General features: G+C 43.2%; 1 protein-coding gene across 2 annotated transcripts in view; it reads right to left on the reverse strand.

Moving 5' to 3' along the window:
• Positions 1–15,076, reverse strand: part of Ror2 (receptor tyrosine kinase like orphan receptor 2) — a 204,985-nt gene that overhangs the window by 35,237 nt on the left and 154,672 nt on the right. For both annotated transcript variants that reach the window (XM_048340669.1, XM_048340612.1), the window contains exon 2: positions 4,921–4,998. In XM_048340669.1, the coding sequence (XP_048196626.1) occupies positions 4,921–4,998 (78 nt within the window). The remainder of the gene's footprint in view (positions 1–4,920; positions 4,999–15,076) is intronic.

The following is a 15,076-nucleotide window of genomic DNA, read 5'->3' on the forward strand; positions in this document are numbered from 1 at the left end:
AGTATCTCCCTCCAAAACCTAGCTTATGGCATGATGACTGCATCCCCTTCCTGTCTTCCTGCAAGCTGATCATGTAGTGTGTTCATTTGACCATATCGTCATTGCAAGGATGTGTGGCAGCACATATATATGCTTGCACGATTACAGGGTAAGTTGACAGGTTGCCTTCTGCAATCAGTGTTTCTGTGCCCTAGGGAGTTCCCAAGGCAAGCTTCCAAACTCTGATTAAAACTTCAACCAGCACTGCAAAAGGACTGATGTACACACATGCTTTTTAGCCTGGTCATTTGTAGGTTGCCAGGAGGAAGAAAAAAAAAGCAAGACGTAATCAAGTCCCAGATAAGCAAAGAAACACTAAAAAGTGAGGGAGGTCTTATAAAATGTCTGGAGCTTGCAGCTGGATGAGACTAAAAAATTCTATACTATTTTTTATTTCTTTTCTTCACTATAAGGAAATGCTTGTTCCATTAGGTGAGTCTTAGTTGTCTTGCTTCTCTGGGCTTATTCCTGATCACTGAATTTAAGTGAATCCCTTCATCTGACACACAGTTCTATGCTTACAAGGAAGCCCCACTCCCCTTTAGCCAGGGCAATGAGAAGTTTGTAACATACTCTAAACCCAGGGCTACAACCTACTTTCAAGTAAGGTATCAGAGTTGTACAGATGATTGTGAGAAGGATTTTGCACTGTTACTGTGGTTTCATGGGTCCCAGATCCACTCCTAGCCTTCCTCCAAGGCTGTCTTCTCAGTGAGGGAATTCAAACCTACCATCTTCCAGGTCAGGCACCATGACAAACCATCAATAAAACACAAATTTATCCTGTGCCTGAGAAGCAGTGCACAAAATGTTCCAGGACTGCCAGACAGGACTTCCTGTGAGGCTGGAACGTTTTAAAGCTATGGGACCGATCCTGGGAGCCAGCAGCCACATCAAAATGTAACTAATAGGACCTAGGAAATGAATCTTTAATTAAGTAATTATCTGTTTTTGTTTGTTTGTTGTTTGTTTATGAACTGGGGCTTGAATTCAGGGCCCTTTGCTCTCCCTTGGAGTTTTTGCTCAAGGCTGGCACTCTACTTGATCCACCATAGTTCCACTTCTGCCCTTCTGCTGGAGAAAAGTCTCATGGGCTGAGATCCTCAGGTCTCAGTCTCCTGAGTAGTTAGGATTACAGATGTGAGACACCAGAGCCTGAATTTTAATTTCATTTTAATTGACAAGCTTAAAGAGCTACACCTAGTTGATGGTTAATGTCTTGAGAGGCATAGGGTCAGCCTGTACTGACTTCTTTGACCACCATTCCATAATCCAGGCCACTTCCCCTTCAGCACCTAGTTCCTCTTGTGGCAGGCTCTTTCCCCTGATAGGACACACACATTTCCCTAGCTGCTTCACCAGGCAATGACTGTACTTAAGGTCTCAGCACAAATCAGGATGCCACTCTTTCTTCCTGCTCCCTACAAACTGGCTCCTCCCTTCAGGCTAATCCCCATTATATAAAATGTTATTCACCTAACACTTTCCCCTTACATTGTCATTTTTTTTCCCATCACACAAAGCAGAGGACATGCTCAGCCCCCACAGAGCAATAAGCAGTGTCTACTGATGGTCTGCAGGCTTAGAGAATGAGATAAGCATCCCATGCTCAAAAACACTGATGTAATAATTCTAGCTACTGAGGAGGCTGGTATCTGAGGATCTTGGTTTGAAGCCAACCCAGACAGGAAGTTCTGTGAGACTCAACTCCACTAAATTGCCAGAAAAAAAAAACAGAAATGGAGCTGTGGCTCAAGTGGTAGGGTGCTAGCTTTGAGCAAAAGAAAGTCAGGCACAGTACCCAAGCCCTGAGTTCCAGGATCAGCTCGTGCATGCACACACATGCACACACACAACACACAACAAAAATTTACCACTGATGACTCTAGTCTATAATTCTAACACATCCAGAGGATTAATATTCAAAGCTACCAGCGCAAAAAACAAACAAAAGAAAAAAACAAAACCACTTCACTAGGCTCCATCTTCATCTTCAATTTAACCATAAAAAAAGATTGGGGGGCTGGGAATATGGCCTAGTGGCAAGAGTGCTTGCTTCGTATATAGGAAGCCCTGGGTTCGATTCCTCATTACCACATATATAGAAAATGGCCAGAAGTGGTGCTGTGGCTCAAGTGACAGAGTGCTAGCCTTGAGGGAAAAAAAAGAAGCCAGGGACAGTGCTCAGGCCCTGAGTCCAAGGCCCAAGACTGGAAAAAAAAAAATCAAGATTGGGGGCTTGCCTCAAGAAGTAGAGTACCAACCAAGCATGTAAGCTGAGCAACGGTGAGGTCCTAAGTATCAGAAAAACAAACAAACAAACAAAAACCAGAAAAACAAACAAAACAAATGGCAGGAGCTGGTGGTTCATGCCTATAAATCCTAGCTACTCAGAAGACTGAGATGAGGATCTTGGTTTAAAGGCAACCTGAACAGAAAAGTCCATGTGACTCTATCAGCAACTAACCAGCAAAAATCAGAAGTGGAGGTATGGGCTTAAGTGGCAGAGACTCAGCCTTAAGGGAAAAAGTAAAGCACGATTGTGAGGTCCTGAGTTAAAGCTCCAGTACTAGCACAAAACCAAAACAACAAATCTAACTGTCCTTCCTCAAGAAATGTGTGTCCGAAGCTGTCTGCTCACCAAGCTATCAGCTCGCAAACATCTAGTGAGGCTCCTGCAGATAGAAAGCAGAACTGGTAGATGTGCCCAGCCTTCTTCTCCTAATAAAACTACCATTGTATGCATAGCAGATCTGTGAAGAGCAATACAGTCAGTATATGTGGGCTGCAAGGAGGGTAATGTGTGTTCATGAACATCAAAAGCCTCTCTAAGAAGCCTCTGAATGCCAGGTACCAGTTGTACATCCAGCGTGAATAGGCCTGGGTGGGACTACAGCTCAGTGGTAGAGCACACACCCCTGGGTGCTACCCTAGCACCACAAAGCCAGGCATGAGTGGCTTATTCCTATGATCCTAGCTACTCAGGAGGCTAAGATCTAAGAGTCCCAGTTCAAAACCAGCCTTGACAAATCTGAAAGAATCTTTTCTCCAATTAATCAGCAAAAAAAATGACAAACAAACAACAACAACAAAAATCCAGAAGCAGAGATATGGTAAAAATGGGAGAGTGCCAGCCTTGAGTGGAAAAGGTCAAGTGAGAATTCAAGCCTTAGTACTGACACAAAAGCAAAACAAAACAAAACAGTATAGCCAGCCTTGAGCAGACAACAAGCACTGGCTATGGTGCTATGGCTTGAGTGTGTAATTCAAATTTCATGGTTTGGAAATTGAACTCCCAAAGTCACATGTGGATGGCACAGAGGTGAGGGCTTGGGAGGAATTAAGGCTAGATGAGGTCACAAAAATGAGGGGCCCCGATGGCTCTGGTGAGTTTATACAAAGAGGAAGAGACCTGCTCTGGCATAGCTCTGTCTCACCACACGAGGCCCTCACCAAGTTATGATGTAGTAAGACCTCACCAGATACCACCTCCAAGCTCTTGGACTTCCAACCTCCACAACCATGAGCCAAATAAACTTTAGTCTTCAGAAACCACCTAATCTGTGGTGGGAGGAAAAAGCAGACAAAGATATAAGAAGCATCATGTTAAGAAACCTTGAGGGCATAAAGTGACACCTTAAATTGCTGGACCAATATCCGCCATAACTGCTCTAACTCTCAGGAGACATGGTAGCCCTGGCAGGTACCTAAAAGTGAGCAGGTTCTTGAAGCAAAACAGCAGTTCCTGAAGGTTCCATGGGCTTAGAAGCCACTGTGGAGCTTGGTGCTGGTGGCTCACATCTGTAATCCTAGCTGCTTAGGAGGCTGAGATCTCAGGATCTCAGTTCAAAGCTAGGCAAGACAGAAAAGTTCAACAAACTAACAGAAAAGTTCAACCGGAGGCATGCCTTAAGTGGCAGAGTATCAGTAGTGACTAAGAAAGCAAAGTAGCACAAAACAGAAAAAAGTAGGAAAAGGGAGAGAGAAGGAAGAAGGTGAGGAGACAGGCTGAGTGCTGTGGAGTTCAGTACCATCTATGTAGAGAACAGAATAAATTGACTGCTCTGCCAGAAAGTGTACTGGCCCAAGCATCCATGGCCCTCCATAATCTCTATGGAGGAGGTAACTGGGCTTAGATGAGGCCCAAAGGAGCATCCTGTCAGTCCCCCATTGGAGGATACAGTGAGAAGGTTCCCTCTACAATGTGGACAAGGGCCCCTCCAGGAACCAACCACACCAGTACCTTTATCTTGGGCCTCCGGCCTTCAGAAGTATGAAACTAAGAATGCTTCCTATTCCAATCACCCAGTGTATGGGAGTTCATCACAGCAGCACATGCTGAGTGTAACAGTGCACAAACTAGGACAGGTGGCACTTCCTCGTGGTCACATCTGCCCAACTTGGCTTGGCTTAGCTTTATCAACAAGGTATGCTTAGGGAGTAACTAGCTGGTGCGACATGAGACTAAGAATGAACTGCCAGAGTGAAGGGCACCTGGTCACCTCAGATGCCTACCCACCTCTGGACTACTTCATTAAGCAAAAGAAATATGACCACTGCTTACAAATGACTACTTAGTGGCCAATAAAAGAGGCTCCACTCCACTCAGGCCTTTATCCTTGTCCTGCTGTTGTGTATCAACTGTCCATTCTCTATTCTAGCCTTCTACTTGCTGTCTTCTGACAATCAACCCCTAATGCCCTAGCCCCCAGTCAAGAGACATGGGAAGCCGGGTGGGGGGGGCATCCTCAGGTCCATAGACAGAGGGCTGCATGGCCCAACTCACCAGCCATGAGTTCACGAAGGTCCAGCCCTATGGGGAAATTATGTGACATGACAAGTGTGGAAATATGAAAAGAGGAGCTGCTCTTCCCAGCTTACCTTTCAGAGTGGGAACAGGGCTGTCCTGACCATCAGGTTGTCCTAAAGGGTCATTTGGATCTGGAACCTCCACTTCACCTAGGAAAAGAACACATGTGCACATCAGACAAACCCTTACTTCAGGAGCCTGTAATTTGTTTCTCAGGAAATGACAGAGCTACTTGACCAAAAATTGCCACTCTTTGCAATAAACAAGGAGAGACTAGGCATTATGATACTTGTACAGGGCTTACTTTCCTTCCTTCCTCCCTTTTTTTTGGCTAGGGATTGAATGCAGAACTTTGGGTACATTACTCAAGTTCTTTACCACTGAGCGCTAGAACTGAAAAGTTTCTATGGCTTTAAAAACATAGCAGTGTAACCAATGACTGATTTAATTGTGGCCGTGATGTCAGAAGCAAACTTAGTGTGCTGTGACAGACATCTAAGATTAATTCATTAGCAAAGAGAAAAAAGAATTCATGAGTAACAGAGCCTAAGTATGCAACTAAAGAAAAACGAAGGTTCCTCTTAGCTTCCTAGTTTCCACGAATAATCACAGGTCTTTGAGATCCATTTGTGAAAGGCATTTCAAGGAGTTCATAATAAGAAGCATATCATAGTTTAACAAGGATTTATTTTATTATAAAAAAATAAAGCAGGGGGGAATGAGGGAGGAGGTAACAAACAGTACAAGAAATGTATCCAGTACCTAACGTATGAAAGTGTAACCTCTCTGTACCTCAGTTTGACAATAAAAATTTAACAACAACAACAAAAAAAAACAATAGCCACCAAAAAATAAAAAATAAAAGAATAAAGTAAAAACAAAAACGAGAACTATCTCCAGCTTCCCACTCAGGCCTTAAAGACACTTCTTTCTTTGTTTCATTTTTCTTTATGATACTTCTTTCTTTCTTTCTTTTTTTTTTTTTTTTTTTTTTGCCAGTCCTGGGCCTTGGACTCAGGGCCTGAGCACTGTCCCTGGCTTCTTCCCGCTCAAGGCTAGCACTCTGCCACTTGAGCCACAGCGCCGCTTCTGGCCGTTTTCTGTATATGTGGTGCTGGGGAATCGAACCTAGGGCCTCGTGTATCCGAGGCAGGCACTCTTGCCACTAGGCTATATCCCCAGCCCTTGATACTTCTTTCTTAAAGACACTTCCTCCCCCTTCCTTCCTTCCGTCCTTCCTTCCTTCCCTCCCTCCCTCCCTTTCTGTCTGGGGCTTCAACAAAGGGTCTGGACACTGTCCATTAGCTTTTTCACTCAAGGTTGGCACCGCTTGAGCCACCTCTCCACTTCTGGCTTTTTGTTGGTTATTTGGAGATAAGGACTCTCGTGGATTTTCCTATCCTGGACTGGCTTTGAACCACAATCCTCAGTTCCTAGCATCCAGAGTAGTAAAATATTTATTCTTTAAATCTCTCCCAAACCTTTCTTGGGCAACCATACTACCTTCCCTTGGACAAATAGATGCATGAATTATAATACTATAACAGCTTGAAGAGTGAAGTTGCTGTGTTTAGAAGAAAGGGCTAGTGGTCCTATCATTAAAACCAATATAGTGTATCAGCAACACAAAGCATTCAACAAATTCCTATTGCAAAATTAAAGTTCAGTAAGGATGAAAAGTGGTACATTTTTGTTTTTTGTGCCCCTCCCAGGGCTTGGACACAAGATCTTAGATATTTTTTTACTCAAAGCTAAGCCACATCTCCACTTTCAGCATTTTGGTGGTTATTTGAGGATAAGAGTCTCATGGTCTTTTTTGCCCTGGTCTGGCTTTGAATGGTGATCTTCAGACAATCAGCCTCCTGAGTAGCTGGGATTACAGGCATGATCCACCAGCACCCACCAACGCATCTTAAGTTTTAAGTTGATATGTTACAAAAGAAACAAAAATCAAATCCCAGAGCAGGTACTGAGCAGCAAAACATAGTGTTAGCTGCCTCCCCAACCCCAACCAGACTGGCAGGGTTGCAGTGACATTGCATAAATGGGCCAAGCTCTGCTTTGTCTCCTCCAGGACCTATCCACATTGGAAATGCCTCCACTTCTGAATCAGAAGCAGTCTGAGAAGAATCTGCAAATCTTTCCCACCATGGAATTGGGATGGCAGGCTTGTTTTTCTTCAGGATATGTATTTATATGACTATTTTACACTATTTGTCAATTCCTAAGCAGTTAATAACTCTTATGCCTCCTATTTTCAATATTTGTATATAGTACAAACATGTTTGTTTTTATGCCAATTTAAAATGTCAACCATATGACTTGATTTTCCTAAATGTATATCCTGTACTAGCAAGAAGAATAGAAGTCTGGATGGAAGTGTGACTATCAGGACATAAAATGGCTTGGTCAGTTGGTGCTGTCAGAACACAGCCCATGTGGGCTCCATACATGAAACCGGATGTTTGTGGAACAGCATGAGAAGTGAGAGCTGTTCCACAGAGCACCCAGGAGTTTGGCAAGGACAGGGAGGAAGCAGAAAGACTTGTCTGGTGGAGCGACATCCCTCTCTATGGTAGAGAGTCACTGTTCTTGCTGGACAGCTTTCCACCAGTCCTACCCCCAACAACCTACTCGGCAATCATTGTTGCTGTACCCAGTAATATCTCCTCTGCACAAACAGTCTCCTTATCATCGATATTGCTTTCTGTTAACTAATGACATGGAACATTTCAGAAATAAAACAAGGCATAAACTCTAAATTGTATGTAGTTCTGAGTAGTGTGATGAGATCATGAGACATCCACCAATATGTGAACCACTGCTTTGTCCAGGATATCCACACTGCATGCCCTGCTGGACCATTAGTCACATAGCAATGATCTTCATTATCAGACTGGCTATAGGGTGGCAAGTTTCTTCTGTTCAAGTATCCCCTAAGCAGTAGTCTGGTGCCTTTGCCATTCACCTTATTCATCTCCCTGTGCAAGAGTTTTATCAACTTACATCCTCTCAAGATGTGCACAGGGTGAGTACAGCATAATAAAGTATTTTGAAAAAAAGAGAAAATACTAAGTCACATAACTTGTATTTTAGTACACTGTTAAAACTGTCTATTTTATTAATTTTATTTATCTCTTACTGAGCCAAATGTATAAATTGAACTTTATCACAGGTATATGTTTGCATATAGGAACAAACTGGGACTATAAGCCACTGGTGGCTCACACCTATCAACCTAGCTACTGAGATCTGAGGATCATTGTTCAAAGCAGCCCAGGCAGAAAAGTCCCTGACACTCTTACCTGCACCACCAGAAAACTGGGAGTGTTGATGTGCTCAAACTGGTAAAGCACTAGCCTTGAGTGAGAAAGCTCAGGGACAACTCGAAACCCAGGCTCCAAGTTCTCCACATTCAAGCCCCACAACTGATGGGAGGGGGGCCAGGGAGGGGGGAGAGAGAGAGGGGGAGAGAGAGAGAGAGAGAGAGAGAGAGAGAGAGAGAGAGAGAGAGAGAGAGAGAGAGAGAGAGAGAGAGAGAGAGAGAGAGAGAGAGAGAGAGACTGGGACTCTTTGTTGTTATATGCATCCTCTGATGTCTTAAGACCCGCCCTGCCCCAGATGAAGATCTGACTACTTCTTCAAATCAAGAGTCTTTCAGTTTCCCTGGTTCTGATGGCCTCTGTCTCCAGCTGACAAGCTTGCTTCAGCAAAGTCTGTGTCCACATAGTAGGAAGAGCTGTAGAAAGGCTGTGAAGCCTTCTGCACTGTCAAGGAGGATATTATGAAAGCAGACTCATCTCAATTCCTTCGTTCTGTCTCATCTGAAAAGAATAACACTACTCTAGACAAATCATGTAGCTTCATATTAGTGACATTCCAACAGATTGTTCCATTCCCTACCCAAGGCTCACACAGGTTGATGAAGAGCTGTGTAAAACATCTTTTATAGTCTATCCCTCTCTGTCTGTCTCTGACTCTCTCAAGTACTGAGGCTTGAGGTGCTCTCACTCTCACTCAATTTACTTACTCTAATTTGTTGTTCTACTATTTGAGCTATATTCCCTGTCTGGTATTTTGCTGGGTAATTGGGAATGGAAGGAGTCTCTTGCATTTTTCTGCCCAGACTGGCTTCAAATCTCAATCCAGGCCTCAGCTTCTGAGTAGCTAGGATTACAGGTGTGAGTCACTGGCATAACTTCCCCCTACCCGCACCCACCCATTATACTTTTAATGATTTTAGCACAGGAAAGGGCTCCAAAACCAAATATCAGTGCTGACCAAGAGCCCAGAATATGACCTGAATCCATTTATTTGAATGTCATTCAATGATATTATGCCAGCAAATGCTTAGACACCAAACTCTGGAGAATGGAGGTTTTTGGTTGAATCCTACACTGACTGTCATTGACCCAGTGACACCAGTCCTTAGGTATATTCTGAGGAACTGTGTACTCAGGGTTGAACCAACAGGTGTCTGTAGAATGACAAGGGACAAGACTCACAATTATATTAACAATGTATATTGGCAGTCATTTTCACAGCCTGGCATGAAGAGCTAAAGGCACAGGCCCCACTCAAATGAGTGTGAATTTCACAAAACAGACACTGCTAATCAGACCAGAAAAGTCTTCTGCAAACCTTTCAACACAGATCTCTCACATAGCATCTTGGCTAATAAGTCAATAAGAGAGAAATTGTTTGTATCTGCAAAGTGGCTTGAGGGTGTGTCTTGCTTCCTAGGCTCACTCTTAAAGAACGCAATTATCTCCCTCTCATTAACAGCAAAGACACTATTAAGCAAGAATTTACTAATGAAGTTCAAACCTATGCCCTTGAACTTGGGTCCACAGTGCTATTCTGGTTTTTGATTTGTGTTTTCTTTCAAAACATGTTTTGTTGTTCAGATTTTGCATCCATTAAACCCTTCACCTGTCCATCCAAATCAGGATGCATACTGTGATGCAATTAGAGGCAGTCTTCAGAACAACATTCAGAAAACTTCAAAGCCATCTCATTTTTAATTAATGAGGAAGGAATTCTATTCACCCAAAGCTTGGAATTCCTGAATTTGATCCTCATGAAAAGGTATAATTCCTAGGATATGAGAATGTCATGGTGCAGAGAGAGACTACAGCCTGAGAGAAGGATCTGTCTGCATATCAGTGGTCTCTTGGAAAGGAAGTATATAAATCTGACCATAAGCTGCTGGCATATAAGTTCCCACAGCACTTCCTCCTACCCATCTGTAACTGGAAATGCTGTTCACATGCTCCAGAGACTCAGCAATGCAGCAAAGCCAAAACATTCCTGGAAATGCAACCATGAAGGGGAAGTTCGAAGTTCGTAGTTGGAATGAGCGGTGTATATAATCCTGAGAAGGTAAATCTACGAGCCTGGGACCTCAGCCAGGTAAAGAGTGTCTATACTGGAGCGATCCAGGGATACACTCACCAAAACCTTATGCTGTGCTTTAAATGCCAGCCAGCTTTGAGTGAAAAGGCTAAGGGACAGTGCTCATGCCCTGAATTCAAGGCCCAATACGGGCACAAAAAATAATAACTAATTGCTAGCTAGACCCACACAGCATTGGAAGAGAACTGCCCATTTATTGTTGACTAATAGTCTTAAAAGTGTGTAATTTTCAAATTTTTCATTTTGTCTAGCTTTGAGCTGGGTAAATATATTTGGTTCTATATTCCTTAAAGGCCCTACTCTGGAAATATAAAATAAAGTTCAATAATTTGAAAATGTCTCATGCCAATATGACCTTGGCTTTGATCCCATTTCTTCAGCAAACCTATTAAACCCTATAACTATTCCATGTACTGGGCTCAACTCCTTCTACGACTACTTTCCTAATGCTTTCCTACCTTCTCTTTCTGACCAGCCAGCAGTGCCCAACAAAAGCCTACTGTCACGAGGAAAAGGGAATATTTGGCTGAAGAAGGAGAGAGGCCCTAGGGCAGCTGAATTGAAGCCTTTCATGGACATTGCCTTTCCAAATCTATCACCCTGAGAGCAGCGGTAGGCCTGGCCAGGTCCCCTCCCCCAGATGGAGCTGGGAAGGTGAGACACTGCCTCCTCACTAGGACAGCAGGCTCTAGGGCCTGGTTTCTCTAATGTGCTTGCTTATTTCTGCAGCAAACCTGTAGAGAAAAAGCAATGAAATGCTTGGAAAACATTCTCAGTTTGTGGCAAGCAGCCTTTCCTTGGGTTTCAAGGAAGATTAGTTTGATTTATCAGCCATACCCATCCCAAAGATCACTTGTCACTCTGGGTTCTAAAGATATTTTTGAAAAAATAAAATGTTTAAAATTTAAATTGTTAAGGGGAGGAGGGAGGCGGGGGAAAATGAGGGAGGTGGTAACAAGTTTAATAATAAATGTATTCATTGCCTTATATATAAAACTGTAACCCATCTGTACTTCACTTTGACAATAAAGGGGGGGGAATCAATCAAAAAATTTAAATTGTTTAAAATGTTAAAGATGTTCAAAAAAGAAAAAGAAAAACTCCACTATCCTATGAAGGAAGGTTCTTTACTTACTTGAAGGGGATTCTGTGTGTGTGTGTGTGTGTGTGTGTGTGTGTGTGTGTGTGTGTGTGTGCGCGCGCGCGCGTGCGCTGGTACTGTGCTTGATCTCAGAGTGAGAACTGTCCCTTAGCAGTTTCTCTCAAGACTGGTGCTCTCCTACTTGAGCCATATCTCCAATTCCAGCTTTTTGATGGTTAATTGGAAATAAGAGTCTCACAGACTTCCCTACCAGGGCTGGCTTTGAACCATGATCCATAAATCTCCACTTCCTGAGTAGTTAGAATTACAGGCATGAGCTACCAGCGGCACCTGCCTTGAAGAGGAATCTTAAGACCTAAATTGATAAGAGGACTCCCTTTAGACTGGAGCCCCAGAGCTGGGTGTAATGGAGGAAATCCAGCAAGAGTAGGGTGTGCAGGTTTGGAGTGAGGTATGCAGCCCTTATATCTAGTAGTTACTCGCTTCTGCAAAGGGGTTGACCAGTTGGCAGTCAAAAAATTTTGGCAGTTACTCAGAAGTATAAATATCTGATACCAAAAGTAGCAGTAGTAACCTTTTTAAAAGTGGCTTCTGTATGAGTTTCCTGGGGAATCATTTTAAAGTACCAGGTCTTGGTGACTTAAACCACAAAAACTGATTCTTCTACAGTTCTCCAAGTCCAACACCAAGGTTTGGCAGGGTTGGTTCCTTCTAGGGCTTGGAGGGGCGTGTCTCTGTTCCAGGCCTCTCTCCTTGGCTTACAGATGGCTATAAGCCATCACTTTTTGTTTCTTCACCTGGTCATTCTCCCACCCATGTCTGTTTCTGTGCTTAATTTTCTATGGCGGGGGGGAGGGGGTTGCACACAGTATCAAACACCAGTATGGGGCCTGGTGATAAAAGTCTCATGGACTTTCTTGACTAGGCTGGCTTTGAATGGTGATCCTCAGATCTCCACCTCCTGAGTGAATAGGATTACAGGCACACACCAATGACCACTATTTAGCTCGATACGTGTGTAAAGATCTTATCTCCAACTGAGGTCTCATTCTGAATCCTTGAAGGTTATTAGGACTCTGACATATCTGTTTGGGATGAACTCAATTCAACTAATTACAGTAGTGTTATTTGTCTTCAAAATGTTACTAGAGCTGGGTTCCCAGGGCCAGGATCAGTAGAAACAAGACCAGATCCAGAAGTATACAACAAGACTTTATTAGATTATCTGCTTGAGCTAAATGGGAAATGTGGCTCTAACCAAGGGCAAGCCAGGCCCATGACTCTCAGAACACAAAGGATACCTTATATAGGAGAAATTCTGGCCAATGGTTCCCATCCAGGTTATCTTATGCAAATAAGGGATCCCTGATTACTGATTAGTCAGTATCTGGGCTTAGCTGTAAGCAGGTCATTGGTCGGCTTTGACTAACCAGGATCAGGCAGGCTCTCAGAGGCTGACCCTGCCCTGCATCTGTGTAGTAGGGTTGTCAGTTTTTATTCCAGGGCTGCACATGAGTCCTAGGTTCCCATTTATGTCTTTGTTTGGATTTGCTGTGAAAAAGTGAAATAGATACAATCTCTGTGAGGCTTCTGTTTTAGCAACTGATCTTTTTATCCCTTTTGGGGGTGGTCCGAAAAGTGCCTCAGAAAAGTCTTCATACTATTAATGTTGATTTGAAAGTGACTTATATGGCAATAAGGGTACGACTGACAGCACCGCCCTGGGAAAGAATGAGCAGGTTGTTGGAGGCAGTATAAGAGTCCGTGGACTAGACTCTTCATGCCGAGAAACTGACAATACCGACTTTTGGCACCTTCAGACTCTTCCTGGTGCCAACTTCTTACTTCCAGGCAATGCCCACCCCCATGACCGATGACCCCAGTCTTCAGCAGTCATCAGTTGAGATATTACCATCCTCCAAACTCCTTCCCTCTGGGAATCCCAGCAGTAGAAGGGGTGCCTCAGTTCACCCACACCAAATTCTTCAGTTCCTCTCCTGCTAGCTGACATTCCTGTCTGTCATAATATTTATGCCAACACCATTCCACAACTCAGGAGCAGCATCAGCCCCCAAGGGCATTTAGGGGCCTGGCCTTGCACAGCCTTCCTGACCATATTTGGTGATGGTCTTGTTAGACATTTACACAGTTCATATGTTCCAACTTAGGCACAAAATCCTCATGACTTTCCTCACTTGCATGTCCACACCTGGATCTTTTTCTGCCACAAGCTGCCTGGAAAGATTCTCCACTTTTCTAGTCCACTATATAAAAACATCTCCTTCTCTTTCCAGGCTTGATCTCTGATACCTACTTAAATAAATGGCATCAAGATTTCCAGGTACCAGTGGCTCATGCCTATAGCTACTCAGGATGCTGAGATTTGAGGATCCCAGTTCAAAGCTAGCCCAAGCAAGAAAGCATCTAAGATTTATCTCTAATTAATCACCAAAGTCCGGGAATGGAGCTGTGTCTCAAATGGTAGAGTACCAGTCTTGAGCAGAAAAAGCTAAGAGACATCACCCAAGCCCAGAATTCAAGCCCCAGTACACACACACACACACACACACACACACACACACACACACACACACACACGCATGCAGTAAGGAGGTGACAGGGTTCAAACCCCAGTATACACACACACATACACATACACATACACACACACACACACACACACAGCAAGGAGGTGATTTATTGCATACATAGATCCTTAATAAGATTAGGAGTTTGCTTTTCATCAGAACCCAGGAAATGACATAATCAAAGTATAGAGAGAAAAAATTATCAACCCATAATTTGACATCCAGACAAATTCTAATATAGAGATGAAGAAGTTAGGATATTTCCTGAGACCTTAAAAAAAAAATCAAACATTTGTCTTTAGCAAAGTGACCGAGTGGAAATAACAATGAGAATGAGCAAAGATGAAAAGGTAGTGGACAAGAATTCTAATTCATATGAAAAGGAAAAATGAACCCCATTAAAAGTAATTAAATGCAATGAAAGGCAGTGTATGCATGCCCTTTAGAACTCCTTCCTTCACATTCTTTATTTATTTGTTTAAAAGATTATTGTACCAGGCTATGCACCAATGGCTCACTTTGTAATCCTAGCTACTCAAGAGGCTGAGATCTGGGGATTTCAGTTCAAAGCCAGCCGAGGCAGAAAAGTCCACAAGACTCTTAAATCCACAAAGCTGGAGTGGAATTGTGGAGTAAGAGGTAAAGTGTCAGCCTTAAGCAAAGATGCTAAACAAGAGCTCTTGGCCCAGTAGCAGCATAAACAAAAGAGATTATTGCATTAAACTGTGATGGACTAGAAGTGTGGCTTAAGTGGTAAAGGGCCTGACAAGCAAGTGTAAGCCCCTGAGTTCAAAGACCAGTACCATACACACAAAAAGGCATTAAAAGTCAAGACACAACCACTATGAAAATAATTACACACACACACACACACACACACACACACACACACGAGCAAAGAAAACTTAAAGTATAACTAGGAATACTCCTATAACTAGTTATACTTTAAACACAACTAAGACAGAAACTGAGGAATAGAGAAGACCTCAAACCCCCAAATCAAAACAAGTCAGGTATGGTGGTGGCTCATACCTGCCATCTCAGCACTCAGGAGTCAAGGAAGAATATTGAAAGTTTGAAAGCAACCTGGATAGCAATGAAAAACATGTTCTCCCAAAACAA

This window comes from Perognathus longimembris, chromosome 1 (genome assembly GCF_023159225.1).
Source record: "Perognathus longimembris pacificus isolate PPM17 chromosome 1, ASM2315922v1, whole genome shotgun sequence".
In the NCBI taxonomy this organism is placed as follows: domain Eukaryota; kingdom Metazoa; phylum Chordata; class Mammalia; order Rodentia; family Heteromyidae; genus Perognathus; species Perognathus longimembris.